Source organism: Gobius niger, assembly GCF_951799975.1.
Source record: "Gobius niger genome assembly, chromosome: 3".
Lineage (NCBI taxonomy): Eukaryota > Metazoa > Chordata > Actinopteri > Gobiiformes > Gobiidae > Gobius > Gobius niger.
In genome coordinates this window covers 17831742-17859664 of record NC_136854.1, presented here as the reverse complement: position 1 = coordinate 17859664, position 27923 = coordinate 17831742, and the positions used below count along the sequence as shown (strand labels likewise).

Below are 27923 nucleotides of genomic sequence, written 5' to 3'. Positions count from 1 at the left end.
CCGGAATGGGGGGGAAAAGTGGGCGTCAAATCCGTGCGTAATTGTGCGTAAATTGAGTTTTTGGAGGGATTTGGGGTTTTTTTTGTCGTTTTTTTTGTAGTTAAGCAGTTAACTGGGTGTATTCCACAATTTGCTATGATAGAATTTACCAGCACAGTCAATGAAACTCAAATTTGATGTGCGATTAGTTCATCAAGCCAATCGCTCAATTGACTTGGCATTGCTCCACAATTAGTGCATGTGAATGAGTGTTTCCTTCACGCTGAATCTAGAAGAAGCGTGAGTGAGGGATGTACAGCAGCAGCAGCAGCAGCAGAAGAGGCTGGATCTCCTGTCCTCATTGACGGCTACATATCAAATTACTCAAAGGACAGGAATTTGTCCTTGTCAGTGATTTCCTTGAGTAAACGTGAGTAAATATAGGAGATTCAGTTATGGCGCATTATCAAAGCGTTTGTATATTGTTCCTCTTAGGTGTAGCAGATATTAGTGAAGAGCTGGTCTGTTCGTGAGCGAGACAAAGAAAAGTTGGTGTAAATATAGGTTAGTGGCATTCCTGTACCCACTGTATCCAGTCACAACAGTAGTGACCACAGTCGACGCAGCCCTGTCTGTGTCTGTGTGTCTCGGACAACATATGTCGGGGGTGAGGTGTCCACCCTAACACAACACTAACCCTACGCTGAGTGCCGAGCGTGGTTGAGATGGCTGCAGAAACCCCCATGTGTTCGGCGGTTGTGTCTACACTGCACATATGTACAGCTCCGCGTTTCTCCTGCTCCTCGGTGAGCAGTTTGGGAAGGCTGATGGCGACAGTGAGTGGAGCCTGGAGTGGTCACTGTGCAGATTGACTTGCCTCTTGATAGCGTTTGCCACATTAGCTGTGCATGTTTGTTATTATGGCACCAGGTCAATGGCATGTCAAGCCCGCACTGTTCATGTCACCAGTGATCACAGTGAGGCAGTTGAAGGAATTCACTGTGGTGTCTATTGTCTATTATATGGACTGAAACACTATTTATTACATGTCTCTCATCCATTAACAACAGGTCAATTACAGCGTTGCTAACTAAATGACAGGGAAGATGTGAAAACTTTACAAACTGATTGTCAATATGAAATACAAATGTAACTTTAAATTGTTTATATTGTTTCGCCCAATGTAAAATCTGTCTATCATCCTCACGGCCGGACTGATGTCAGTGGGGTGTTGATTCGGAGCCACTCCCTTAGAAACGGCGCTCAAAGGGGGTAAACAACGGAGTCGACACAACGGACACATGTGCCACATTTCAACCAATGCATTCATCAATTCAACTCGTGACCGAGTAGTTGGATTGCGCCCTTCCCTTTGCTTGCTGCTGACGGTCGTGACCATGGAATTCCCGGATGTCCGACCGTGAGGATGTAGCGAGGGTTGCGAATTGAGTTAATCGCAAATACTTATTTATCTTGTGCCGAATTCTTTGCAAACAACAAAATACACCAGCTTCATCGTGAGCTCCTGCGTACATTGGTGTATGAATGAGAGTGTGACGGGGTGACTGGTTTTCTTGATGTAAAAGGCCTAATGAAGGTAGAAAAGCGCTATATAAGTTGAGACCATTTACCATTTATGCATTAAGCCTGTAGTTCTGACCTCTACAAACACAAACGTGCTCTGAAATTCCTTTGATTCTTTATTAGTGCTGAAGTTTTCTCTCTAATATTAATAATACTGACTATTGAAATACATATTACCTCATTTTGATTTTAAACTTAAATTGCAAAACTAATAACACTTAGAAAAGATATGAGACGGATATGTAAAAAAATTGGACTCTATGATGTGAGCTGGGAAGCTATTAAAATAAGCTGCAATGTACCATCTTCCAGGGTTAAGGTTAAAGACTTTTACAGTTGCAAAGCATGTTTTCGGTGAAGACATTGCTATTGACATTGAGAATCCTGTTTTGGATTAGAGGGCAGTGTTTTCCAATTCACTACAGTCTTACTGCAGTAATTGTATTCTTGGAACATCCTATTAATCAAATCTGTTTGTGTCCATTCTTTATCTCCTTCATTTAGACACAAAAGCCTTTTCGGAATAGCCTCCAGATGCTTTTTCATGGACGCTTTCGGGGATCAAATGGCATTGCTGCATATTTATGTGTTTGTAATTGCGCAAAAGCATGCTGCACCCTTGTAACATCACCATCTACTTTGTAATGAGACTTGAAGGCACTTAATCCAGAGGCCAGATCTTCTCCAAAAACGTTCCCCTCTGCCATCAGTCTTCCTCGATTTCTCTCTTTGCATTTGTCTCTCTAGTTATCTGTCGCTCTCTCTCTCTCTCTCTCTCTTCCTGCACTCGTCCGTTTATTGCCATTGAGCGGGGGCTAATGGAGGCCCCATCCAGGACCCTGCTGATAAATAATGTAGGTTCTTCATAATGCTGACTCCCCGGGGACGGTCCAGAAAGCATTAGTACTGTCTCCTCATCCTCCTCATCCAGAGCCTAAATTGATTAACAGACACTGGAGTGGCGCAAAATGATCTGCGGGACTAGTGTAGTGGCTAACGGCCTGCACCAGTCAGGTCAAACCAGTCGGGCCAGAGAGTGTCCCATTAGCCACACTAACTGTCCGCCCGGGTAACGGATGGCCATAAGGAGCTACCGCTAACGCAATAGCGAGGGGCCGTATCCTCGCGCTGCGCCGAGGGGAATGTCCGAAGGGTTTTTATGAGGCCGTTGTGTAAATGATGGTGTGTGTTTGAGCTTTTATGGAGGAGGAGAGGCCATTGCAGGCATGACTCTTCATTTAGTGAGTGTCACTGAAGATGAGCGCACAGTTATCCGAGTACGCACCGAGCACATGTTGAATGCACGAGTCATTATTGAGGATTGAAAAACCATTCTTTCAATGATGAGATGTTTGAATTTGCCGCCTCAGCAGAAGAAAAAAGGTGAAATAATCTGAAAGTTGAGGAATTGTCAAATAAAGAAAATATCAATATGATGAATAGTGTTATAACTTCTGTTAACCGTTAATCTTAGACTTCTAGACTTTCCTAGACACGTCTTATATACACAGTATATCGCCAAGTTATTATGAAATCAATGAGCTCGTCCATTTGACTGAGATATACATTATTTTTCCTAACACAGTCTATATAAAAAATAAAAAAAACGGAAAATCATGGTAAATTCAAATATGCAAAAGTTTAATGATTGTAGCTTGATTTCTTACTTTCTTTTTTTTAAATCTTTTTTTTTTAGAAGATGTGATGAAATGTTTTTGTGAAATGTTACAAAGACATTGTTATTACACAAGTCAAGTTATTGGACATCACGATATCTTTTCATGTGGTGCAAACTTCAGCGCCATTATTGATCCAAGAAGGACTTTACAGATTTACACTACCGATGCCTGGACAATGCTTTTCTTCTATACCTGCTATACAAATATATTTGTTATATAGAACCCGAAACAACAGTAATGTTTTTTTATTCCATAAAAGACTTGATTTGAGCTTGAATGCTGTCCCTGGGCCAAAAGCATCAAAACTTGGTTTTGGAGATATAATACTTTTTTACTACTTTTTTTTAAAAACTTTCAATACTTAAATTTTTTTTGACACCATTATTACCTAAGGACACACCTGGGAGGCGACAGGTGCGTAGAAGGCAGGGCAACTTATGCAAAAACAAACAAAATCTCTCACACCGTCTCACTCTGAGACGCTTTCGTTCGTTTTTGCATAAGATACCATTAGTGCCTAAACGTTTATTTCCGATGCTAAACTGGTATCGCTTTACGGTACCCAGTCCTAATGGCCTCTGTCACAGTAGCACAATCTTAAAAATACTAGCACGAGGCAAATAGTATTATGTATTATGTACAAACAGAATTTGTGAAAGAGAGAAATAAGTAAACTTTGGTTTGTTTTTTCTTTAATGATTCCTCTTGATGAAAAGAAACATACATTGATAGTTTTTTGACAGCATTTTGTAAAAGTTGCAGGTAGCTCAACCCATTTCTAGCTTATTTGACCAATTGGTGTGCTTGCAATATAGGCCTGTCTACTTCATTTAATGCCACGTTCAGTGAACTAAATTTAGATACAAATAGTTGAATATTGAAACATTGTCGCACACAAAAAAAAGGTTATTTATATCAGCAGAACATTGTGGTCTATACATAGGTGTAGGAACAGGGAGGCACAATGGCGCCTTTATATTTTGACTGCCTCCCTGCAAAATCCAAACTAGCATTGTCCAAAGAGGCAACACAATGCCATATCAGGCTCTTGAATAAGCATGTGGTCAGATATTTGAGCATGAGTAAAGAAAAAAACACACTCTCAGATTTGGTCTGCAGCTGGAGCCCAGTGACAGTGAAGGATTGTGAGTCCAGATGTTACCGTGCTGAACCTTGTCGATTTTTCCATCTGAAATAGATTACTTGTCTTTGTACAGCCAGTCCTGACTGTGTGCTGATAGAGCGAAATGGCTGGAAGGGGATCAAAAAGACTAGATGGGGCTCTTTTTTTTTTTTTTTGTCTTCGGGGTTGCATTGTATCAAGTTGTGTTCATTATAAGGAATACACGGTTCAAAGAGAGCACTGACCCACATCTCACCAAAGCTGTGTACAACAAAGTGGAGTCTATGCTTTATCGATAGCACATGCTCAAATCAGCAGCTTTCCTTATGTTTGATAAATAGTTGCATACTGTCATTGTGTCTTTGGGCAAGACACCCGCCTTTGCACATGTGAATGCCGTGCGGTCGGAGTGGTCGGTGGCGCAGATTGGCTGCATCACTCGGGGCAACTGTGGCTAGGCGTAGTACTAATAATAAAAAGAAATAGTGGGAGAAGTTGGATTTCTTCAGCTATACCGGTCCCACACCCATGTCATGTCTGGATTTAGATGTTTGGGTCCACTTTAGGAAATCTCCCGCCCTGCACCTGTAGAGAACTGTGCAGAACTCAGCACAAAGGAAGTAGATCTGCTGCTGTGCAATATGTGCTGCTCATATGCCAATCTGATTGATACGTTAGAGCTGATTGATATAATCCAGCCGAAATAGCCATTTTAATGATTCAGTTAGCAAATAATGGCTGTAATTTGGGTTATGAATTTTATTGTTGTTTTAGCTTGACGCACAATTTGGTATTTGGTAGGTGTTAATATTTCTGAGTGTTTTTAAAATATCGTGATACAAATTTTTTATTATTGTTAGAAAACCCACCATTAGATATTTTCCAAAAGTATTCCCCTCTTGATGCTCTCTCATATCTGTCTCGTGTCTGTTGCCCCTATCCCTTACCCGTGTGTATGTTTAGTAGTGACGCTTTTAGCCATGTGAGTATCTAGGCTAAGTATAGATGCAAACTTTCAGCTTTACAGTTTACAATAGTAGAGTCAGACGCATGTTATAAACAGCACCTGTCCTCATCGCCGTGGCCCGGCCCTCTGTCAGGATGATGAAGGCTGCGCATGCAGTAGCCGACAAACATAGAGATGCCTGCTCATCCCATAATCTGAAGGTCCGAGAATAACCGCGCTCCGATCTTAATGATGTATTTGTTCCTGCTCGTAGGAAATCCTATCTGCTGCCGGCTTTACTGTCAGAGAGTGATGCATCTTCACCCGTGACTCATTTGGGACAAAAGGTTAGTGCATTTATGACACACGGGGTATTTTATTTCAGACGCAGAGTGACAGAATGCAATATCTCCCGTGCTTAATGAGCTGATAGCATTCTGTGACTTCTGAGAACCATTTCCGAGCGAAGTGAACTGCTGGCATAATTCAGTGTTACCTTTTGTGTGGCATTTTGCTAGAGCAGTGGTTCTCAACCTGGGGGTCGGGACCCCCAAGGGGGTCGCGAAACAAATTTGGGGGGTCGCCAGATCATTTAGATAAAATATACATATTTTCATTAGCGTATAATCAAATGTTTTATTGTAGCATGTGTTTGCTACTTTACCAGAGTACCATTATTTGATCATAGTTTGATGAATTTGATTTCAGCCATTTGTTTTTTTCTTTGTTTTTTAAGAATTATGTAGGCTAATGTTCCTATTTTTCACGGTAAAACCCGGGCAGGGGGTCACGAACCCCTTTACCTGATATAATGGGGGTCGCGGCTCCAAAAGGTTGAGAACCACTGTGCTAGAGCACTACCACCAGAAGCACCAGTCTCCCCTCGAAGCGCAGAGTACATTTTCTTCCTCACCCTAGTTACCTTCTCCCAAACATGCAAAAAAAAAAGTAAAAAAGTAGGGGAATTCAGCATGCTCTTGTTTACGCTTTCAAAAGCCCAAATGCCCGCACTCTGGGGCTTCTGAATTGCTCCTGTGAGACCGAAGTGAATGGGCACATTTATCCTGGGGTCTGCATACACTTCCTTTTTATTGTCCTAAACGCTGCCACATTCCTGCCCCCAAGTCACTGTGTGCGCGTCACTGCCTGGTGGTGAAGCCTCTGCACACTTCAAGGGCATTTCTAATCTGATGGAGACAATAATAAACTCATTTGTCAAATTTCTGTGTTCGATGTATAGAATGTCTTGACAATATGTGCTAAATGCTACACATAAGTTAGTTTAATATGCGGTATATTTTCTATCAAGAAAAATACATAAATCAAAGAATAGAGTTAAAAAGTGTTTCCCCATACCATAAATGGACTTTAAATTAGTTTCTCTGGTTGTTATTTATCATAAGTACGGTTTACTTTTCATTTTTGGTGGGCTAAATTAAAATAGTAACTGGCCGCCATTACTTAAGTGTAAAATTCTTTGTTCATAAAGCCTAGGTATTAGAGATCCAGCTTTTTTATACCGATACTGTGGGTTTCAGTATCTGCCGACATTAACCGATACCAAGAGACTTCCTTTAAAGTTTCTTTCTCTGAAAAAATTAATGGTCCTCTTTACTTCAATGCAAGATCCAAGAAAGTTTTTATCTTTTCTTGCAAGCGCGATGTTACAGGTCAAACAAATCTATTAATAAACTAATGTCAAAATATTTAACAAGGCACACTGGCCTTTTGTACACTAAATATCCTTGGCTGCATGACAGGCTTTTAGGTTGCATTAATATTGGCAACTCCAAAAGTGATCTGATCATTACAAATCAGTTATTCTTTAACAACATTTCAAATACTTTGCCGCTTCAACAGTGGACACTTTTATTTTATTACTTTAGGTGATTCAGTCATAGTTTCTGTCCCAGCGTTGATTTGTTGCTGGTAGCCTTAGCATGCTGCGCTTAGCATTAGCCTGCTGTTTTTAGCCACAGCATATTGCACGATGATTAAAATACATTTGCAGCAGTTAAAACTAGCTCAGTGATTGAATTCTCCAGGTTCCGCTGTTCAAAAAAAGGTACGGCATGCCCATATTAACTTGTATCGGATTTCTAGCCGATACCTGATATCGGATTTTTTCCAGTATCGGCTCTGATATCCGATACCGGTATCGGATCGGTGCATCCCTACTATGTATCATGTATTAGGAGGAGGATAAGGACAGGTCTGATGTGGGGTAAAATTTGGACTGTTTTCATGGCAATTAAGAATTCAAAACAAAGTACTCAGTCTTTTGAATGACCAAAATTCCTCAGAATGTCGGGAATACTCATGAATAAACAAGTGGATAGTGATTAGTATTTTGTGCCAGATTTTTCACACTAAAGTCATTTTATTATAACACATGAATCTCCCATCTTTTCTATGTAACAGGTTTACTAAGCTGGAAGAGATCAAAACCACAAGGGTTGACTTGAAATTGCCATTCAAAACACAGGGTTTTGACCGAGTATAAAACCTGAAACCATAACGGTTTTAGTCAGGGAGATACTTAGGCTGTCTGATACATTACTCCATTACCCCTCAGCTGACTTTGATTGACTTATTGGTGTGGAAGTTTATGGAGCCAAATTCCTTCACTGTGATTCTTTTTAGCCTTTGTCCAGTAAGTTGTGTCTTTTGTGTAAATGACATTAGCCAGTGGTGGTAATGTGACAAGCCGTACAGACAGGAAGCCATCCGGAGAATGCCTGATGTAACTCTGCTGTCAGTGCCAACTTCCCAGAAGCCATGACAGCCACAGCCAAACCTGCTATATTGATAACATCATCATTTGCCATGTATAGAGTTGATGAGAGAACAGGGAGGGGTTGTTGGATTAGGACCGTGCTGGTTATAGTAGGGCTGCACAATTAATCACAATTGAATCAAAATCACGGCTGCAAATATTTACTTTATTCACTGTAAAACTGACTCGAAATTGGAGAAAGATTGACATAAATGACTTACCAACTTTCCCCCCCCCTTTCTCCTAGGCTCAGCTTTTCAGTTGGACACGCCATCTTGCCTGCTTAAGCCTGGACTCTATCCTTCCCCGCTTGGACTTTTAGAGGGGAGGAGGCCGGCTAGTCCAGCATGAACGTCACGTCGTTGTTCTCCTTCACCAGCCCGGCCGTCAAGAGGCTGCTGGGATGGAAGCAGGGGGACGAAGAGGAGAAGTGGGCCGAGAAGGCCGTCGACGCGCTGGTGAAGAAGCTGAAGAAGAAGAAGGGCGCGATGGAGGAGCTGGAGCGGGCGCTGAGCTGCCCGGGACAGCCCAGTAACTGTGTGACCATTCCGCGCTCTCTGGACGGCCGGCTGCAGGTGTCCCACAGGAAGGGGCTGCCCCACGTCATCTACTGCCGGGTGTGGCGCTGGCCCGACCTGCAGTCCCACCACGAGCTCAAGGCCCTGGAGTGCTGCGAGTACCCCTTCGGATCCAAGCAGAAGGACGTGTGCATCAACCCGTACCATTACAAACGAGTGGACAGTCCAGGTAATATACTGTTGTAGGCCACTGCTATTTTATTTCATTTTATTAAAAAAGAAAAGAAAAGAAAGTACTCGTGCTAGAGCTCCCAGATGAATCAATACTCGATAACACCTTAGATTACAGCCTGCAAGTTCCATGTGTAGGTTCAGGTAATGAGATAATTGTTACACACGTAAGTACAGGTAACTACATATTAAAGTGCAAGGTTTAATAAAGGTGTAATAATAAAGGTGTAGAGCATGTAGGTGTGCGTGTAACAAAGGGGTGCATAAAGGTACATAGTGTCTCACTTTAGATTCACTGGTTCCAAACCATTTTTGTGTTGCGTACTCATTTAGTCATTCATTTATACTCCGAGCACCCCCTACCTCGAGGATCTTGCCAATATTATCACAAAGTGACCTACTAAAATAAGATTATTCAGTAATTATTAGTGTGTTGTGTTCAAAATGAAGCTAAATTTCTCTCAAAATCAAACTTTTTACTGAAAAACATCATTAAAATTAACTTTCCTTTGAAATTAATATAAAAAGTGCACACATTTTCACTTTCTTTAGTACCCACACATAGTACACCTTTATTACACATTGTATACAGTTGTTACACTTTGTACTCCTTTATTAAACCTTGCAGTGTAATATGTAATTACCTGTACTTGTGTTTTTACCTGTACCATACCGTGTTAATCCATATGAAGTCTGACTTTTGCTAAAAGTATGATCACGTGCTCTTAATATAAGCTATTGCTGTCAAGAATCACTGCCACATTTATTTCTTTATTAAAATGCATGATTTTCAATATACATAATATAGCCAAAAGTATTTGAATAACCCAGCTAGGCAAATTAAATGTGATAAACATTTGCAGTCATTGTTAAGTTGCTATTAAGATACTTGTTTAACAGTTAGCAATTAGAGCGTTCTCTGTGAACATTCACACCGAGTTAATTCATTAATCAGAATATCAAAGATAAAACAATTGGCTTTGCTTGTCAGATATTTTGCCACAAGTATTGCTGGCTTGACATGGTACTTGGTTCGGCTTGAAAGGTTTTTTGTTGTGTTGTGTTAAACATCTGCAGATTTTTCTCGCAACATTTTTCTAAGAATTGATTTTGGAACTTGACCTCCTGATTTCTAGGCCAAATATGTATCTTCTTTGGCTGCGTAGACAAAATAAATCCAACTGTGTTTGGCCTCACGCTAAACAGAAAACACAGGTCAGCTGACAAGATAGCAGCAGCTGTCTGCAGGGTGCCTGGTCCGTGTGTGTGTGTGTGTGTGTGTGTGTGTGTGTGTGTGTGTGTGTGTGTGTGTGTGTGTGTGTGTGTGTGTGTGTGTGTGTGTGTTTGTGTGTGTGTGTGTGTGTGTGTGTGTGTGTGTGTGTGCGTGTGCGGGGGGCAGGAAATTCCATCCCGACTAGAATGAAGGCTTTGTTTCGGGGCATGCTCTGTGCGCCTGTCCTTTTTTAAACTCCCGTGCACACATGCTACAATAACTCCACCCGGCCCGGACCACACTCCCCATCTCTCTGAGGATGAGGAACACAGGAAGGCGCTCACCCACCACACAATAGGAGGAAAGAGTCGCTGCCTGCCTTGCACGCTTTTTGTTTTCACGGTCGGAGGGGTGTGGTGGAGCAGACAAGCGCTAGGGCTTAGGTGATACACCCCCCGCGCCACCTGTGTGTGTCCACCGACCACTTTTCCTGTCACTGCGCCCCCCCCAGCTCTTCAGCTGTCCGCCCAGACTATATGTATAACTTTCAAAACAACGGCGCTGCTGCGACACTGATGCTGTGGCTCGCGGAGTACCTGCAGGAGCGCTCGCAGCATGAGCGGCTCGTCTTCAGGTTTCAGCACACGCTTTATTTATCTGCGTGTATTTATAGGCACAAATGGAGAGTATCTCGAATAGTGATGCGACCGAATTGGATCTTTTGGACGTAAATGGTAGAGGGTGAGGATATTCCCCCTTGTATGGATTGATACATTTTTGCCAGTAACTGAGATTGATCATTTTTTCTCGATTTTAATAAAATGTTAATTGCATAGCCCTACTGAAAGCTGAACAAACACCAGAAACAGTTTTTTTTTAACATATTTCAACTGGTAAAAAAAAATCTTAATTAGTGCTATGAGATTAATGTAACCAAAAGATCCAGCTCTTGACAAAAAAAAAAGCCATAAATCCCATCCCACTATGTGTGTGAGGCCTGCGAGCAGCCAGACGGTACTTGCCCCATCAGAAAAATTCCTCAGGAATAGCTCACCTCAGATGAATTGTCAGGGCCAAATAGCGCTGGCTAAGATTAACGAGCTGAATGCTGACTTTTGAAAAATGCAGGGACATCTGCACTTAGTATGAGCAATCGTAGGCAAGAGCCACTGCCAGATTTCTTTATTGAGATGGATTTGAGTTGCATTCCAGTTTGGACAGGAGGGATATTGTGTGCTGTGTTTTTATGTGTAAAATATGAACAAAGCCTCTAAAAAGGGGTTAAAACAGTCATTAAAGGGGCTAGATGCAAGTTAGCCATTTTATACTCACTACTGCCACCTCAGGTCATATGTGTAACTGCACCTTCTATATTAAGCTCGTGCATGACGGCACTTCGGACCCGAATTAACACCTTTTTGAGTGCAGGATTTTAGAGGCAGTTGTGGTGAACAGGTCTGGGCTACACCTTAGGACATTGTTGAAAATGCTTAATTTTATGGTCATACGTTATGGTCAAATTCCACAGTTTTTTGTTGGTAAAGTGCAACAATATCCATAGAGTAACATTAGAAAACAATATGTGAAATATAAACAAAACCGTAGTGATGAGTGCACTTCTCAAGAGTCAACACAAAACCAAATCCCAATCTGAAGTGCAACAAACATGTGATTAATTCAATATGATCAACAATGTATTCCTGAACAATTGAAAATACTTTGATTTGTGTCTCCAGTGCTGCCTCCCGTGTTGGTACCGAGAAACAGCGAGTTCAACGCCAAGCATACGATGCTGCCTCGCTTCCGCAATCCTCTCCAGCAGAACGAGCCGCACATGCCCCAGAACGCCACCTTCCCAGAATCCTTCGCTCAGACCAACACGATGCCTTTCCCTCAATCGCCAGGCAACAGCTACCCGAGCTCGCCCGGGAGCGGCAGCAGCGCCACCACCTTCCCTCACTCTCCCTCCAGCTCCGATCCAGGCAGCCCATTCCAGATGCCAGGTGAGATCTGACACGCTGCCTTTTAAAATGTTTGACTCTTGTGTGCGTTTAAGTGATGTAAGGAGAGGGAGAACTCCACCCAAATTGACTGAACTGGGACTTGCTTATGTACAGTATGGTTATTGGTTACACGAGGACGCCTGTGAAATAGATTTTCTAGCCTGCCAAATGCACTTTAAAAGGGGCCAAATTGACTTTTTAGAGCTTATTACCTTATCTCTCTTTTGAGCTGCTACCGCATCATTGAGTAATCTTTAGATCTTCTACTGTGGCTGTCCACAAAGCTGCTCCTGAGGTCCTTCGTATCCAGGAAATACTTTCCTACCTCTCGATCTCTTGCTAAGCTTAATCCTGTCATTGTGAAGTGAACACACTCCCCATAGCGAGCCAGTGCACAGACTGTTAATTTTTTTTACACTTTATTGAAACAGATGCACAGCAAAGGGGAGCGAGGGGTGGGAGTGGCTTATGGGGATTTTGTGTGAATATCAGGAAGTGAAACTGCTGCATGATTTGTTTTAGCTGTTTTAGATCAGTATTGCATTTTCTAACCAACAAAGGGTAAGATGATGTGATTGAGATGATTATCAAATATCTGCAAGAAATATAATACCCCCTCTTAAATGTCAGTAATGTGTGGATCAAAGAAAATTGCATCTGTAGTCTGTATATACAATAACGCGGAAACAAAGAAGTTGATTGCATTACAAATCTCTCGATCTGGGCTTAAGTTGTTAGAGATACTCAACCCTTTGATGTTGCCATGAAGAATTCCAATACAGTGAATTCTTTTTTGTGTCTTGTGACTGGTCCCTGCATTTAAAAAGAATAGCCTGTTTAGCTGCCAGGTAAAGAGACTGGCTGTTGTTATGCTTCAGACTTTAACGACATTTTGCCCTCTTTCTTTGTGATGCAGAGACCCCCCCTCCTGCCTACATGCCCCCAGAGGAGCAGATGACTCAGGATTGCCCCCAGCCGATGGACACAAACCTCCTGGTTCCACCTTTGCCCCTAACCCTAGAGACTAACAATCGCACCTCAGGTAACCCTCCCACCCCCCCAGCGCTCACTTATCACCCGCACTGCCCCCGCTTCGACTATGATATCATCACATAAAGCTGTCTGCGTCTGTTAGCCTTGAACTGCAGGTGCAAGGATTTCTGGGAAGTCTCCTCTGTGTTTTAAAGCTTCATTTACTCTTGTGGTTCAAGTCCAATTAGAAAGAAGAAAAAGGTCTGTCTTTTGCCATCACCTGCTGGATATTGTGCAGATTTACTCTCCCCAGAGCCGCCATCTGTGGGTGCAAACCCAGGGGGAGCTCGACAAACCTCAGCTCTTTTATGAGCGCTATAAAAAGCTCAGGCCTATGTCATCTCTGCTGGTGGTGGATGACTTAAATCTTGTTAACAATAAGATACACTAATTTCCCCTTAAACCTGGGGCCCACAGCACAAGACTGCAACTGCTACTATCTGGATAAATTTGGCACAGAATTTAACAAGCTGGAAAATTCTGCTTTGAACACATTAAAATGAACAATGAAGTTACTTAGGCAAAGATCCTATGTATATTTTGTCATATACAATACCTCCGTTGCCTTTTCCAACAGACTTCAGGCTGTGTTGGCAAAGCCGATACTTATTTGAATGGTTTTATTTATTTAGTTTCAAAAAGGTTGCTTATTGTTTCTTTTAATCTTGAAGATGTCCTTTTTTAAACTGTGTTACTTTTTTGAATTAAAAGTAATTCAGTCAAAAAGGTATAGATTTTTGATTGAATCTGTACCTTTGCCAAATCCATATATAGATTTGCTGTGGAGAAGATTTGGCATAGAGTAGCACAATAAGGGGGGGGGGGGGGATAAATCAGTGTTTGATGGCTGACTCAAATGTTGCGATAACGAAATTGGACATGGATATTGTATCCGCTAATACTGCAATATTTTATGCAGTCATAGTCTTGGGGTACGCCAAAGTAGAGGTCGACCAATATGGGTTTTTCATAAACATAAACTAATTCTCCAGGTTTTGTGCTTCAAAATGTCATGCATATTCACTGAGGTTTAGTGTACTTGTTTTAAAGCCCTGACTTCGCTATCTCCAATGCAAAGAAACAGGAAGTCTCTACAAGGGCTGAAAGATATAGAACATTCAAAATATTAAAATCGATATGTAAGCAAGATATAGTTTTTTATCAATAAAACTGCACTCTTTTGTATTATTTTATTTTTCCGAAAAATGCTTTGTTTTCACCTAATCCATAGTTATATCGCATCATATTGATGTCGAGATATCTGGCATGAATATCGAGATATGAAATGTTGTCCATATCGTACAGCCCTAGTCTAGGAGATATCGGCTTTTTTCTGTGCTAGATTGGCCGATAGCTGATATTATAAAATCCCCAAGTGTCAGTCAGATATATTTCCAAACTGCATTTCCAAATAACTGCTGCGCTCCCTGGTTCTCCCGTCCCGCTGGTCGGTGGTGTGGTGACAGCGCTGACGGGAAGATCTGTTGAAATGCTGTGTGGAAGTGGGAGTTTAGGGAGTTCTTTTCCACACAAGCTGCATCCTGTTAGTGGGGAGTAGGCCGCTATTGTGGAGCGGCTCTGGGAAGGTGACAGACAAAACACACCTGCTCGCCAGTGCCATGTTACCGAGGAAGTTTGGGAGAAGTATGTGGTGGGGACAAAAGTCGGTGGGGGAGGCCAGCTGGCACCCGCTTTACGGCAGATGCACATTGGTCCTTGGTCTTTGTTTTGAGGATGTTTTGTTTTTGTTTTTTGAACTATTGCAGGTGGATCTAATAAAAATGCCAGTAAATTGCACTGTAGCCAGTAAACTGTTCGATTAGTCCACATTGATTCATAAATGTACTGTATGGGTTCTCAATGTTTATTCAAATCGCTATTATTAGCTACAGGGGACATTTCATAAAGTATAAATGTGTGGGTGTGTTAGATTTATTGCAGAGAACCCCAGGCATGAGTGGCTCCTGGCATCTCGTCTGCACCGAGGAGCTTTAAACGTGCGTTAAATGTGTCTGCGTCTGTCTCCGCGCGCACTCCTGTGACCAGTTAATGTGCTTCCTGTGCAGATGTGCAGCCCGTGGCCTACGAGGAGCCCAAGCACTGGTGCTCCATTGTTTACTACGAGCTGAACAATCGCGTCGGGGAGGCGTTCCAGGCTTCCTCCACCAGCGTGCTCGTCGATGGCTTCACAGACCCCTCCAATAACCGCAACCGATTCTGTCTGGGCCTCCTGTCCAACGTCAACCGCAACTCCACCATCGAGAACACCCGGAGGCACATTGGGAAAGGTGCGGTACGGCCCGCGAAGCCAATGAGCGCACACAAGACTTAATCAATCTGCGTCGTCAATACCGTAGATGCTGAGGTTTAGGATCTGGAGGGAGCAAAACAATAACAACAGTCTGAGCTAACAGTAAATGTATTGACTTTGGAGCGACCATGTTTTGACTATTATTTCTGATGATTGAATGCCCCTGGCAGAAACTCTTACAGGTTTGCAATTGAAAGACCCTCCAGAAAGATAATAAATAAATAAATCATTTATTGTCAAAAAAACAAACATATCTCAATTCAAAATGTACTGTATTACAGCAATGAATTGAATTAACAGTGACCAGCCTGTAAAATATTGGAAGATGATGGCTACTAAATACATTTAGCTCCACTAGCCACTTTGGCCTGATGGATTTCATTCTCAGCCTACCTAGACTTTCCCCTATAGGCCTGAAATGTTGCTGTAAATAAAAGATGCAAACAAAAAGGTACAAACCCTGTTATTGTTAGACTTGATATATCCCTCTCCGGAGTCAGATATAAAACCAAATTGATTGTCCTCGTCCAATATGTTGTATATTCAGATACTAGGCTTGTTTTCTAGCATTTCTGTGACAGTGCGAGTTGTGAAACATGCTCATGTACTCATCCCTGTTAAAGCTGACTTTTTGTTATTGTCGGGTCATACATGCATAAAATGAGTTAAAGTAGCCAGTAAAAGGCCATCATTTGACCAGTAGACCTCTTTTTATGGTTTTTGGTATTTGAGATGTTTTTAACTTCTGAAACCTTTCATTTCAGGTGTGCATCTGTATTATGTGGGAGGGGAGGTGTACGCCGAGTGTCTAAGTGACAGCAGTATCTTCGTCCAAAGCCGTAACTGCAACTACCACCACGGCTTCCACCCAACAACTGTGTGTAAGATCCCCAGCGGCTGCAGCCTTAAGATCTTCAACAACCAGGAGTTTGCCGAGCTGCTCGCACAGTCTGTCAACCACGGCTTTGAGGCCGTGTATGAGCTCACCAAGATGTGCACCATCCGCATGAGCTTTGTAAAGGTCAGTTGAGGAAAAAGTCTCGAGGCGTTTCTACCAAAGTGCTTTATTGGAAAAGTCCATTAATTTATTGCAATATATTCAATCTATTCAGAATTATAATGTTTTATTTTCATTTCAAGTAGCTCTGCACAAAGTTGCAAAATTATTTTTATCACATTAGCAGCCGCAATATATCATAATAGTCTTTTTAGACACAATTACCATAGGGTTCAGTAAAATATCTCAATAATATTGTTATTGCAATGTTCAAAACAAAAATGTATTTCCCCCCTCATATCATGCTGCCCTAATGGGATTAGTTCAGTATTTAAGTGTTGAATTATTTCTACTTTTTGTGAAGCCACCTCATCATTGATTTTATTGTTAAAATTCCACAATAATTCCCCTATAGCTTTATTATTTATGAAAAGATTTGTTTAAATATTTGGAGGAAAAAAAAAATCAATTTCACATTGACATTGATTGTATCCAAGGCCTGTACAACAACTGCATACCCATCCCACTTTTATTGAACATTCTTAAAAGTCGGCTTGTCATCATCAGTTTTGTTCATTTTGATGTCAAATCTTAACACTAGCCGTTCCAAAATGCTACAATTCAAAACAGAAATTAATGCAAAGGCATGAATACTGTTGTAAACCATCTGTAAGCGCACATGATTAGGTCTAAATGGACTGATGATATCTAAGATGATATTGTTTTCGTTACAGGGTTGGGGAGCGGAGTACCATCGACAGGATGTGACCAGCACCCCCTGCTGGATAGAGATCCACCTGCATGGTCCTTTGCAGTGGTTGGACAAGGTTCTAACCCAGATGGGATCCCCTCACAATCCCATTTCCTCAGTGTCCTAGGCTTGGCTGCCCTTTGCCCCTGTGGCTGTCCATACCCCAGCATTTTTGTTTAAGTAGCAAGACATCGAGCTAACCGGTCCCAGGCTGGTTTGCGCTTCGATCAGTGGGTTTGGAAAGAACCACAAGCTGTTCTGGGACCTGTTACACAGGGTTTTGTCCCGCGCTGTTAAATGTTTTGGATTGGCGCTGTACTTGAAGGATGTCTGATTACAGTCTGGGAGAGGAGCAAGCAACAAGAGCGTGATGCAACTGGAAGATACTTGATCTTTGTGACCAACTGTAATAATTAGACCATCACACTCATTAGGATGCAACTATTCTCCTCAGCCTCTCTCCCCCTCATTGTTTTATTTCTTCTGACTTTTATGATGTTACGTCCACAATGTTCCTTTAAATCTAGAGATGCATACATGTGTAGGAATAATTACGGGACATTCCAGGTCACTGAGATTGCAGATGCCTGCTGGGATACGGTTGGATGCAACAATGCTGACATGAAATGTGCTACACGAAGAAAGCAGAGACTGGGAGAATGACCAGCATGACTGAAGTTAACCCTCTCGACAATTGTTTTAGCAGATACATGAAATTCCGTACCACAAATAAGGGGGGGGAGTTTGGGTGGGTTTTTAAACGGGGCATGGCACTAAAGGGCATTTCAGACTATTGAACAAAGTAATGTATAAATGTTGCTCATGTTATGTTACTCTCGTGTTCAAAGGACTTTAAGAGGAGAATAGTGTCGTCTAGATACTGTATATCCACTATTAGATTATGTGCTGTGCATTCTGGTTTTGCAAAGCATAGTTTGGTTAGTGTAGTGTTACGACTTTAAACTGTAGCTGAACACCAAGCAGAGGCAAACAAGGGCGGTTTAGCATTGTTGTATATAATACAGCAAATGTGTCACATTTTGGATATAAATATTTCAAAGACCGCTTCAGTCATTATCACATTGACTGAGCAAAAATTACTGTTTTGGAAATATCATGAACGTTTATTGTCAACTATGGAAACTGTCAGTTACTGATGTCCAGATATGTTCTTTTTTATATAAAATGCAGACTTTTAAATTTCATTGAATATTTGCTTTGACTCCTATTTGCTATAAAACTCTCCACATTCTTTTTGTATTTTGGATGCTTTCTTTAATCTTTTGCACTTTTTCACTCTGCTCTGTTTTTGTCCATAAGTCTTTGTGTTGGCTCAACAAAACACCTAGAAATAGCAGTTTTATTCCATGAAGATGTCATATCTCTACTGGAAATAAATAAATACAATTGTTTCATTACTGTGTCTCTTATTGGAATGTAGTCATTAATTTTGCATGTGGCAATAAATAGTTCACAGGGATACTTTGTTTTTGTGTCTGACTAATTACAGGCTGCCATGCTAAAATAAAATATACAACTTTTTATTTTGGGTGACTGAAGGTTTACACATGCCTTGTGTGTTGACAACAGGCCTTTAATTTGGCCACCACAACAACTGTCAAGCCCAGACTCCCATTGAGATTATTAACTTGCTCAACAATTGTATATGTCTACAGCTGATCAAAATTAAAGTAAGCTTTCATGGATATCACTTGGTATCCTTGAAGTGTGTGTGAAGCTATCTGCCCTTGTTAGAACGTGGGTGGCATGGTTACACAGTTGTGTCTTGCCTCCCCCAAAGTTAGCACTTTCTTCCTAAATTCCACACTCAGACGCACAGCTCTTCAGAGAATGCTGCCTGCCACTAAACACAACTTGAATAATACACTATTGGCCGCTCTCATTTAAGGCTTAAGGGTAACTTTATTGATATGTAAATTGCCTGTATGACTAATTTTATGAATTCAATAACCGAAATGCAATAAAATGACAACATTTTACGGAGGCAGATGGAAGTCGAAATACAGCTATTCGCTGCCATCTTGTGGTCACATTACAGCAATGCTTGTAAATATGTAAAGACACCTTAATAAATACATAATATTTCTATGATGTTTTTTTCATTGTTAATTTGGTTGGAATTATGTTGCTCAAAAACATATTCTAAGCATTAGTTCATCAACAAGTCAACAAAAGCGATTGATACGGAATGGTGGCGTACGTCAGCGTGACCCGGAAGCACACCAGCAACTACCATAACAACTGAGCTAAACCTTCACAGCTAAAGCGAGGTCAGTCTTCTTCATTGAAAGTTTACAGCTGGACACTTATAAAAAATGATATCAGTAGTAGGGTGACCGCCGCAAATAGTAGAAAAAGTGAGGCTACATTTACATGTGCGATTTGGAGGGACACGGAGGGGCAGCCTTTAGAAGTAACGCTTTTAATAGTTTACTTATGGGCACGTTATCCCCAAAACACACACACGTTATGAAATAATACATAATCTAAATGAGTGGGACATCAAAGACCTAAATGGCTGTGCAATACAACTAAATTCGAAGACTGGCGTGAAATAAATATGTTAGTACTTTGCATATTAAGGCTTTGCTTACCCTCACATGTTTTCATACATAGTTAAACAATGAAAATCCAAGTGTAAAAGTTGCACTATTTTTTTTTCTGACCTGTACCTTTTAGGACTATTGACCAAACTTTACCATATGTCCAAATAATTTTCTGTTTTTTTTATTATAGATGCCTCCCATATGCAACAACATGAGAAGATTACCACTATTGCGACACGTCTCCTCTATGTTCACAACGAGAAACCTATGCTGCCTCCATCAAAGACTGTTAGCTCGTTCCTTTGCCATCCTACCTGGTCCCAGATGTGCCAGTACAGCTGTCATTGAACACGTACAAGACCTGAGTGGGCCGGAGCAGAGACTCCTCAGTAGAATGTATGAGGGGCTTATAGGAGGACAAAGGGCGTCTCTGGCAGAGTCCATCACACTAGTGGAAACCCAGCATCCCAGGAAGAAAGAACTTGCCCAGGTGCTGCTTCAGAGGGTGCTGGCCTACAGGAGGGAGCAGGAGAGGAGCAACGGAGGAAGGCCACTGGCATTCAGAGTAGGTGTGTGTCGATCTTGATGTGGATTTGAAATGGCTATTATGAGCTGATGACTAAAACAATATGTATTAACTATACATGTCCTGGCAGCAGTGCAAAACAAAGCTGAAAGTGCATTTTGTTCATTACTGCTTGTGTTCAGGTCTGTCTGGTCCTCCTGGTGCTGGAAAGTCCTCGTTTATTGAGGTTGTGGGGAAGATGCTGACAGGACGTGGACATAAGCTGTCAGTGCTCGCTGTTGATCCATCTTCGTGCACAACTGGAGGTACAGCTGAAAACATTAAAGGCCCGGTACCTGATTCCCCCCCCCCCGCCAGTAGTCGAATGAAATTTGTTTTGTCCTTCAGCAGATTGTTAAAGTAGATGTCTGTGAAAAATGCCTCATTGTGACAGTGGTGATTAAAGTTGTGAAATGTGCTTATAAATTCGTTCCTGTGAGGAATTGGAATGTTAGAAATGTGTTAGGAAAGTTCAAAATAGGGGAGATGGGATGGGTTGGGTCACAGTAGATACCAATAGGCTTCAAATGCAATATGCAATACACACTAATGGAATAACAAAGAAGAAGCTAACAGGCTATCGGGCAAAGCTAACTGCGGGCTAGCGCCACTTAAACAGTATTTACAGCGAGGTTTGAGTGAAAAAATTATCTCCATTGTTTTATTGGATGCACAATATCCCTCTTTCCCTTTGTCTTTTCTGTCAGCGTAGAATTTACTCTCACGGACAATTAATGAGTAAAAAAAAACGCAACATGCTGCGACACCTGCAGTGGCGCTTATGGCCTCTAGGGGCATTAGTTACTTTGTGCTGCTTTAAACAAAGTACAGTAAACCATATTGTTCCTCATTACTGTACTTATAACTACGGAGATCTACAGGAAATATAATAGATGGATCAGATCTGTCAGTACCTCCTACAGATGAAGGGGAACAGCATGAGAACAACTGTCTCTGGAGTCATAAGTTTTAAAAAGGTCTTCCTTGTCTGGATTTGCAAACAAAACTGAAGACCCATAATAACAGACCATCCTCAGAGTTGGGGACTTTACCAAACCATGTATAGCAGGTGTCAAAGATGACATCAATGTCTTCTGTGTGATCCAACCCTACCCCCACACAATTTGACCTAACGGTCCCCAGTCGGCCAGTTTAGATTTTTTCACCTTCAGCCAAAAAACACATGGCATTTAGTCAATGATTAAGAACCTTTTTAGTCTTCAGTGTGAAAGCTGACTCACTTGACAAGACAAAAGTTTACAAAAGTTAGTATGTTTTCGTTTGTTTTGCTTTGGTTTCCTCACGTTTCCGGCAGCTGCCATCAAGCATCCATGAATAGTAAGTGACATCAAACTCTGTGACCATGACCTCGCAGTTTAGCCTGGTCTCACTTATTAGCTCTATAACACTGAGACCCACCCTTACTATGACCCAACCCACCCCACTCTCCCCTAAGTTTGGACACAACTGAAAATTGAAACTTTACAAACAATGAAGCAAACAAAATGAACAACAACAGCAACAAATCAGGTATAGGGCTTTTAATCAACTGCATTTCAATCTAAAGAAGTGCTGATTTATAACAGAGCATAAACTCTCTTTAACACAGTGCACTGCTTTATTTAGGGTCCCTAATGGGTGATAAAACTCGTATGACTGAGCTCTCCAGAGACATGAATGCCTTCATTCGTCCCTCACCCACCTCTGGGACACTGGGAGGAGTCACCAGAACCACCAATGAGGCCATCGTTCTGTGTGAGGGAGCAGGCTACGACATCGTCCTGGTGGAGACTGTTGGTAAGAACATGGCTCCACAAATGTACTAAATTGCCGAAAATATGCTATTTTTAATCCCAGGGTCCTCAGCATATCATATCAAAGGACCCCAAAAATTATAATTCAACAGACAACAATGCTTTTAAGTTAAAAAGTGCAAGAAAAAAGAAAAATAGATTGAGTATAACAAAAAAGACAGCAATTGCACATTTCTGTATCTGTTATTATCAGTTGTTATTATTGTTATTATCAATTGAAGCAGTCATAGAAGCATCAGCGGTGGCAGCAGCGGTAGTTGTACTAGTAGTAATTAGAAGTAGTAGTGATATTAGTAACTAGTAAGATCAACAGTGGTAGTAATAGTATAGTACTGACATAACTATAGGCAAAATCACCCTTATCACTGCCATCATTGCTGATATTAAATGTTTTTACTAATTCCAGCCAAAAATGGAGATAATTTACAGACAGTAACAAGTATAATAATGATTATTAATGCAATTTTAATGCAAATAATACCATCACTTAAACCTGATTTAGTGACAGCAGAGTTTAAGATAGACAGAATATTTGAATGGTTCCACACTAACTTCCCAATACAGATATTATTATTAATTTTTTTTATGTACATTGAAATAGTGATATAGCACACTACACACTTTTATATATATATATATATATATATATATATATATATATATATATATATATATATATATATATATATATATATGCAATGTGGAAAAAAAGTATTTGGCCAAAATCCAATAGAATGTCTGACCAAATACTTTTCTTCCCCACTGTACACTGTACATATATACTGTATAAATGGAAACACATAAAAAAAATACCGTTGCAGAACAGTTGCAGGGTTGAAAACACACCATTAACATTACTAATAACTATTAGTGAACATTTGTGTTTTTTGTGTGCTGCTGTTTATGTCTACAGGTGTGGGCCAGTCGGAGTTTGCTGTTGCTGATATGGTTGACATGTTTGTGCTATTAATTCCTCCAGCAGGGGGCGATGAACTCCAGGTCAGTAAAGGAGCGCTGCTTTCCATTTACTCTGCTTACAAAAAAGTCAGAACTTGAGCATTTTCTTGATTAGTTGTTACTGCCCAACAGAATATTTTAAGACCTCAGATTATACACTACAATAATTGAGGAGCTCAGTGACTGCCATCTAGAATTTACTTTGAACAACATATTTTTAGTTTATTTAGTGTGTCAACAAATCAAACGGCAAACACACTTTAATTCAACTACCACACATAGACACTGCAGGCAAGGTGGGGGAAGTGTCTTGCCCAAGGACACACAAACACTATGCACCGCGGTGCTAGAATCAAATTGCCAATCTTTGGATATGTGGACGTTTGCTCCTAACACCTCTTATGGTACTTTATACAAACCATTTGTTAAAAGTAAGAGTTTTATCTCAGTTTTTTGAATTGTTTCCAGTTTGGCAGCATCAGCCCTGTGTCCCTGCAACGCTGAGTATCCAGATCACTCTGCAGATTAGACGTCTAGACATCAGATTTATTACAGTAGATCTTTAGAACTTAGTGCCCCCTCCCTCTATAATTCCAGGGTATCAAGAGGGGCATCATCGAGCGGGCCGACCTGGTAGTGGTCACTAAATCTGATGGAGACCTGATGGTTCCTGCCAGGAGGATCCAGGCTGAATACACTAGTGCACTCAAGCTGCTGAGGAGACAATCAAAGTCCTGGAACCCCAAGGTATGCTAAATCAGTGATCAGTGTGTATGAAGAAAGATTAATAACTTTGCTCACGTTTGAACAGTATCTAAAAACAAAGCAATTCTATCATTCTGTTAATTTGAAATAGGTTTCCAAATTCTGTATTTTTCTGGAGGGACAAACAATATAACATGGTATATACGAATAAAAGAGTCAGTCAGTCAGTTATGGAGCCTTTAATTCAGCTTCTCTATAGGTGAAAATGAGAACATTTTTGCACACCCTTTGACTCCTTTGACCCTCTTTCATCACGGCCATGGGAACAACAACAGAAGGATGTTCTCCCCGGACAGACAATAGACGTCAGCTGAACACTCCACAAGCACATCTTATACAGTACAAATAAATGAAGTGAATATAAGTCCATGCTGTAGCAGCAGGAGGGATGTGGTCCATAGGTCAGAAAGGTCAGGTCAGGAGCACAGATGGCCTGATCCAGAGTCCTTTCATCACATTCAGCATGCAACACAGCGCTATTCCTCCAGTGGGACGGGGGAGGTATGATGATTGATGTGAATGAAGAAAAAAAAAAAAGAAATGTATATTTTAAAAGAAGGGTTTGGCATTGCAGCCTACAGTAGTGGCTATGTCAGCAGAGTAAAAGTAAAGTTGTATGAGCTTATCAAAGATTATTTTCTATATATATATATAACTAGCCCAGTACAGAATTTGAAGCACATATTTTGGGCCTGGTTTATCACCCCTCGTGCTTAAGCAGGTGGAGTTGAGATATTCGTCTGGTTTGGGACACCACCAGGCTCCTGGCACAGCAGCAGTGCGACTCTTTAAACTTGAACAAGACGTCCCACTGAAAGGCCAGCTGACCCGGGACACGGGGAGGAGGAGAGCGGCGAAGATGATGAAGTGATGAAGGTGTCGGTGATGTCATGGCGCCGAGCTTTTGAGTACCGCAGTCCCTCCAACCCTCCCCACATGTCCCGCCTCAAACCCCCCCCCCCCCCACCCCACCCCCCCCCGTCTCCGCTTGGCCTTGTCCCTTTGTTTCCCCCGGCCCATTGCAGCATCTGCCTACTGGGCACGCTGCCAGGGCGACACTCCACACTGGTCCCGCCCCCTTCTCTACCCCCCGCCCCCGCCCAGTCTCCGCCACTACAGTCCGCTGCTGTGTCATGCATTTTACTGATTAGAAGCCTGCACTCTTGCATTAAGGCTGAAAGGTGGCTCTCGCAGTCTGTCTCGATTTATCTTAGCGGCGCTCTCTGCTGCTCCCGTGTCTCCCCTGCATACCAATGTTTGCCCCCCAACCACCACCCATGCTAATCACACACTTTTTGTTTTTTGCGAATTGACGTAAAAAGTTATGTACCGTTAACCTCTAAAAAAGACATCCATTTCAATGCTACTTCTTTGTATTGTTTATATTGGGTCTTTTTGCGTGTCCTTGTATGTGAAGCACTTTGGGCACCTCGTGTAGGTGTAAATGTGCTATACAAATAAAGCTGACATTGACTTCTTGTTTATAGATTGGATGAAGATAAAGAGACTAAACATCCTTGTCTTATTGCCGTGATGTTTAAATATGGGTCTGTCTGTGTGCTGTTTTGTTTGTTTCAGTAATCCTGCATATCAAAAATGCATTTATCCGACAAAGTTTATTCTCCTCCTATTTGTGAGTCCGACTCCCACCCAGACCTTGTAAAAATGATTAACTTAATGATGCTATTAGAGCCACACTAATTGGCCGTTGATCACAGCCCTGGGGTATTTACCATGCTGTCAAATCCAACTCTGCCAATTGCCAGTTGATGTCAAATTATGTTGATATAAATGATATTTGTAATTTGATTACTTTTTACCAGACATGTTAAAGATCCTATAACTTCCGCTGCAGACTTCTTTTTACTCACTAGATACATGGAGGTTACTTGCTGAGTTGCTACACTGCCGTCTCCTCAGTGTCTCCACATTTTTTTCAAAACAGTAACATAGTCATTTTCTGAAACTCATATTCTTATCACTATGTACCAGCTGTACCATGGTAAAACGTTCCCTCGTCATACCTGGAGTAGTTTTTCTTTACATTCACGCAGTTTTGAGTAATCCTCCTTAAATGTAGCTATTTCTTCCTCTGCGGTGTCAGCGCTTCTTTCTGTACTTCCTGGATACAATTGCATCATTGTTAAAACTTAAAACTGTCCTCCACATTATTAAATCCCATAATCCGACTTTATATTGGTTCTGAACTGTTCTGCGCTTATAGTGTTTATCACGCAGTACTGAAGCTGTAAACCACTTAGTAAATCAAAAGTTACTCTTATAGCTGTCAATCAATCAATCATCAAACATTAAAGCAATACAAGAAAACCGTCAACAAGACGATGTTAAGTTCAGGCAAATGAAGTATCCGTCCAAATAAACGTCAGCAGCAAGTGGTGACGAGCCTCTGGGTCGTCCCCTGTCCTTAGACTCTCCTACACGGCGAGGCAAAACTCAAAAACCCTGTGGGAGATAAAGGAACCTCGGGGAGATCCGCAGAAGGAAAGATCCACTCCCATTGACGCTTTCGAGACCCTGGGCCGATGGGAGCCCCTCTGCAGACGGCCCAAGATCACAGAACGTTCAGTCCTTGTTAGGGCTTCAGTTCTTCTTGTCCAGTCCCTGTAGGCGGGGTTCCTCCGTTTTCCTCCTTGGACACCAACGACCCACCATCTGAAACAGGGGCACTCCCAAGGGACAGGGGGCACCATGTGAATAGTAATAATGCAGGAGGAGCCTCTGTCAAAGTCCTACCAGCTCTAGCGCCTGTATTTCATTGATATATTCTCAATTTTCAATTTTCATTTTAAGCTGACTAAAAAACATAAAACATACATTTTGAATGGATGAAAATACATTGAAAACAAAGAATAGTCAAACCTGCGGAAATCAGTTTTATAAATATATACGTATGCAATGCTTTATTTAAAAAAATTCAAATATCTCAGCCGAAATATCTCAGCCTGCTTACAAATTTATCCAAATGCAAAGTCTCATGATATCATTTCCCTAGAGTATTCTGAATTGATTGATATGAAGTACAATGTATAAAAGCATGTTATTTTATTATTGATTACCTCTTGTTTGGTTACTTTTCTATTACCTGCCACTACCTTACCTTCTTTCTTACTTCTCAGGTGGTTCGCGCCTCCTCCTACACCAATGAAGGCATCCCGGAGGTGTGGGCAAAGATGGAGTCCTACAGAGACACTATGTTGTCCAGCGGGGAACTCCAGGCCAGGCGACGGGCTCAGCAGAAGGTCTGGATGTGGAGCCTGATCCAAGAAAACGTTCTGTCCCATTTCCAGATGCACCCGGCTGTGAGAGAGGCCTTGCCTGGCTTGGAGGAGAGGGTCACCAGGGGGGCCATCTCACCGGGGCTGGCTGCTGACCTGCTGCTGAAAGCTTTCACAACATCATAAGACTCCGTTTTGGTGGAGGCTGTGAGCACTGGCCAATCATGCATCTATGTGTATGAACATAGACTTACTTCTTCTTTATACTTGAATGGAGTATGTGGCTGGGGATTCATTTTTTGATTGCTGTTTGAACTGACTATTTTAAAAGGACCACATCTACTGAAAACAACACACCAATGCAACCACTGTGATGGTGGGCATAGTTAAAGCAGTACTAAGTAACTTGTTTACCTTAATAAATCCTTTTCGTAGTCCCTTTGGGGGTAATACAATGGGATGATTGGGGGGTCTTTCATCTGCCCCCAGTGTCTCTGGTCAGAAAACACCCTTGCGGCTTTCCTGCCTCCGAGTTGGAGACCCCAATACACTCTAATGGAATCATGAATAAGAAGCTAACAGGCTAACGGGCAAAGCTAACTACCGTCTAACGCCACTTAAACAGTATTTACAGCCAAGTTTGAGTGAAAAAAAATATCTCCATGGTTTAATTGGATGTACAATCCTTTGTCTTTTCTGTCAGCGTAATATTTACTCTAACGGACAATTAATGAGTAAAAAAAAGCAACATATTACGACACCTGCAGTTACTTAGTACTGCTTTAAAGTCGAGTACAAACAAATATTGATTTATTCACAATTTAAAAAGCATTTGGCATGATGTAAAAATGCATATAGTAGCCCAGTCTAGTTCTG

General features: G+C 41.5%; 2 protein-coding genes across 2 annotated transcripts; both read left to right on the top strand.

Moving 5' to 3' along the window:
* The first annotated feature begins 323 nt into the window (after positions 1 to 323).
* On the top strand, positions 324 to 18436 carry smad1 (SMAD family member 1). Its single transcript, XM_079553182.1, has 8 exons — positions 324 to 409; positions 5586 to 5658; positions 8335 to 8834; positions 11786 to 12052; positions 12969 to 13094; positions 15151 to 15372; positions 16160 to 16416; positions 17127 to 18436. The coding sequence occupies exons 3-8, from the start codon at positions 8435 to 8437 to the stop codon at positions 17268 to 17270; spliced, it is 1416 nt and encodes a 471-aa protein (XP_079409308.1). The 5' UTR covers positions 324 to 409; positions 5586 to 5658; positions 8335 to 8434; the 3' UTR covers positions 17271 to 18436.
* Positions 18437 to 19378: 942 nt separating this feature from the next.
* Positions 19379 to 27478, top strand: mmaa (metabolism of cobalamin associated A). The gene is made up of 7 exons (XM_079552724.1): positions 19379 to 19434; positions 19901 to 20279; positions 20419 to 20541; positions 21902 to 22072; positions 23003 to 23088; positions 23644 to 23793; positions 26949 to 27478. The coding sequence occupies exons 2-7, from the start codon at positions 19901 to 19903 to the stop codon at positions 27231 to 27233; spliced, it is 1194 nt and encodes a 397-aa protein (XP_079408850.1). The 5' UTR covers positions 19379 to 19434; the 3' UTR covers positions 27234 to 27478.
* Positions 27479 to 27923: the final 445 nt, after the last annotated feature.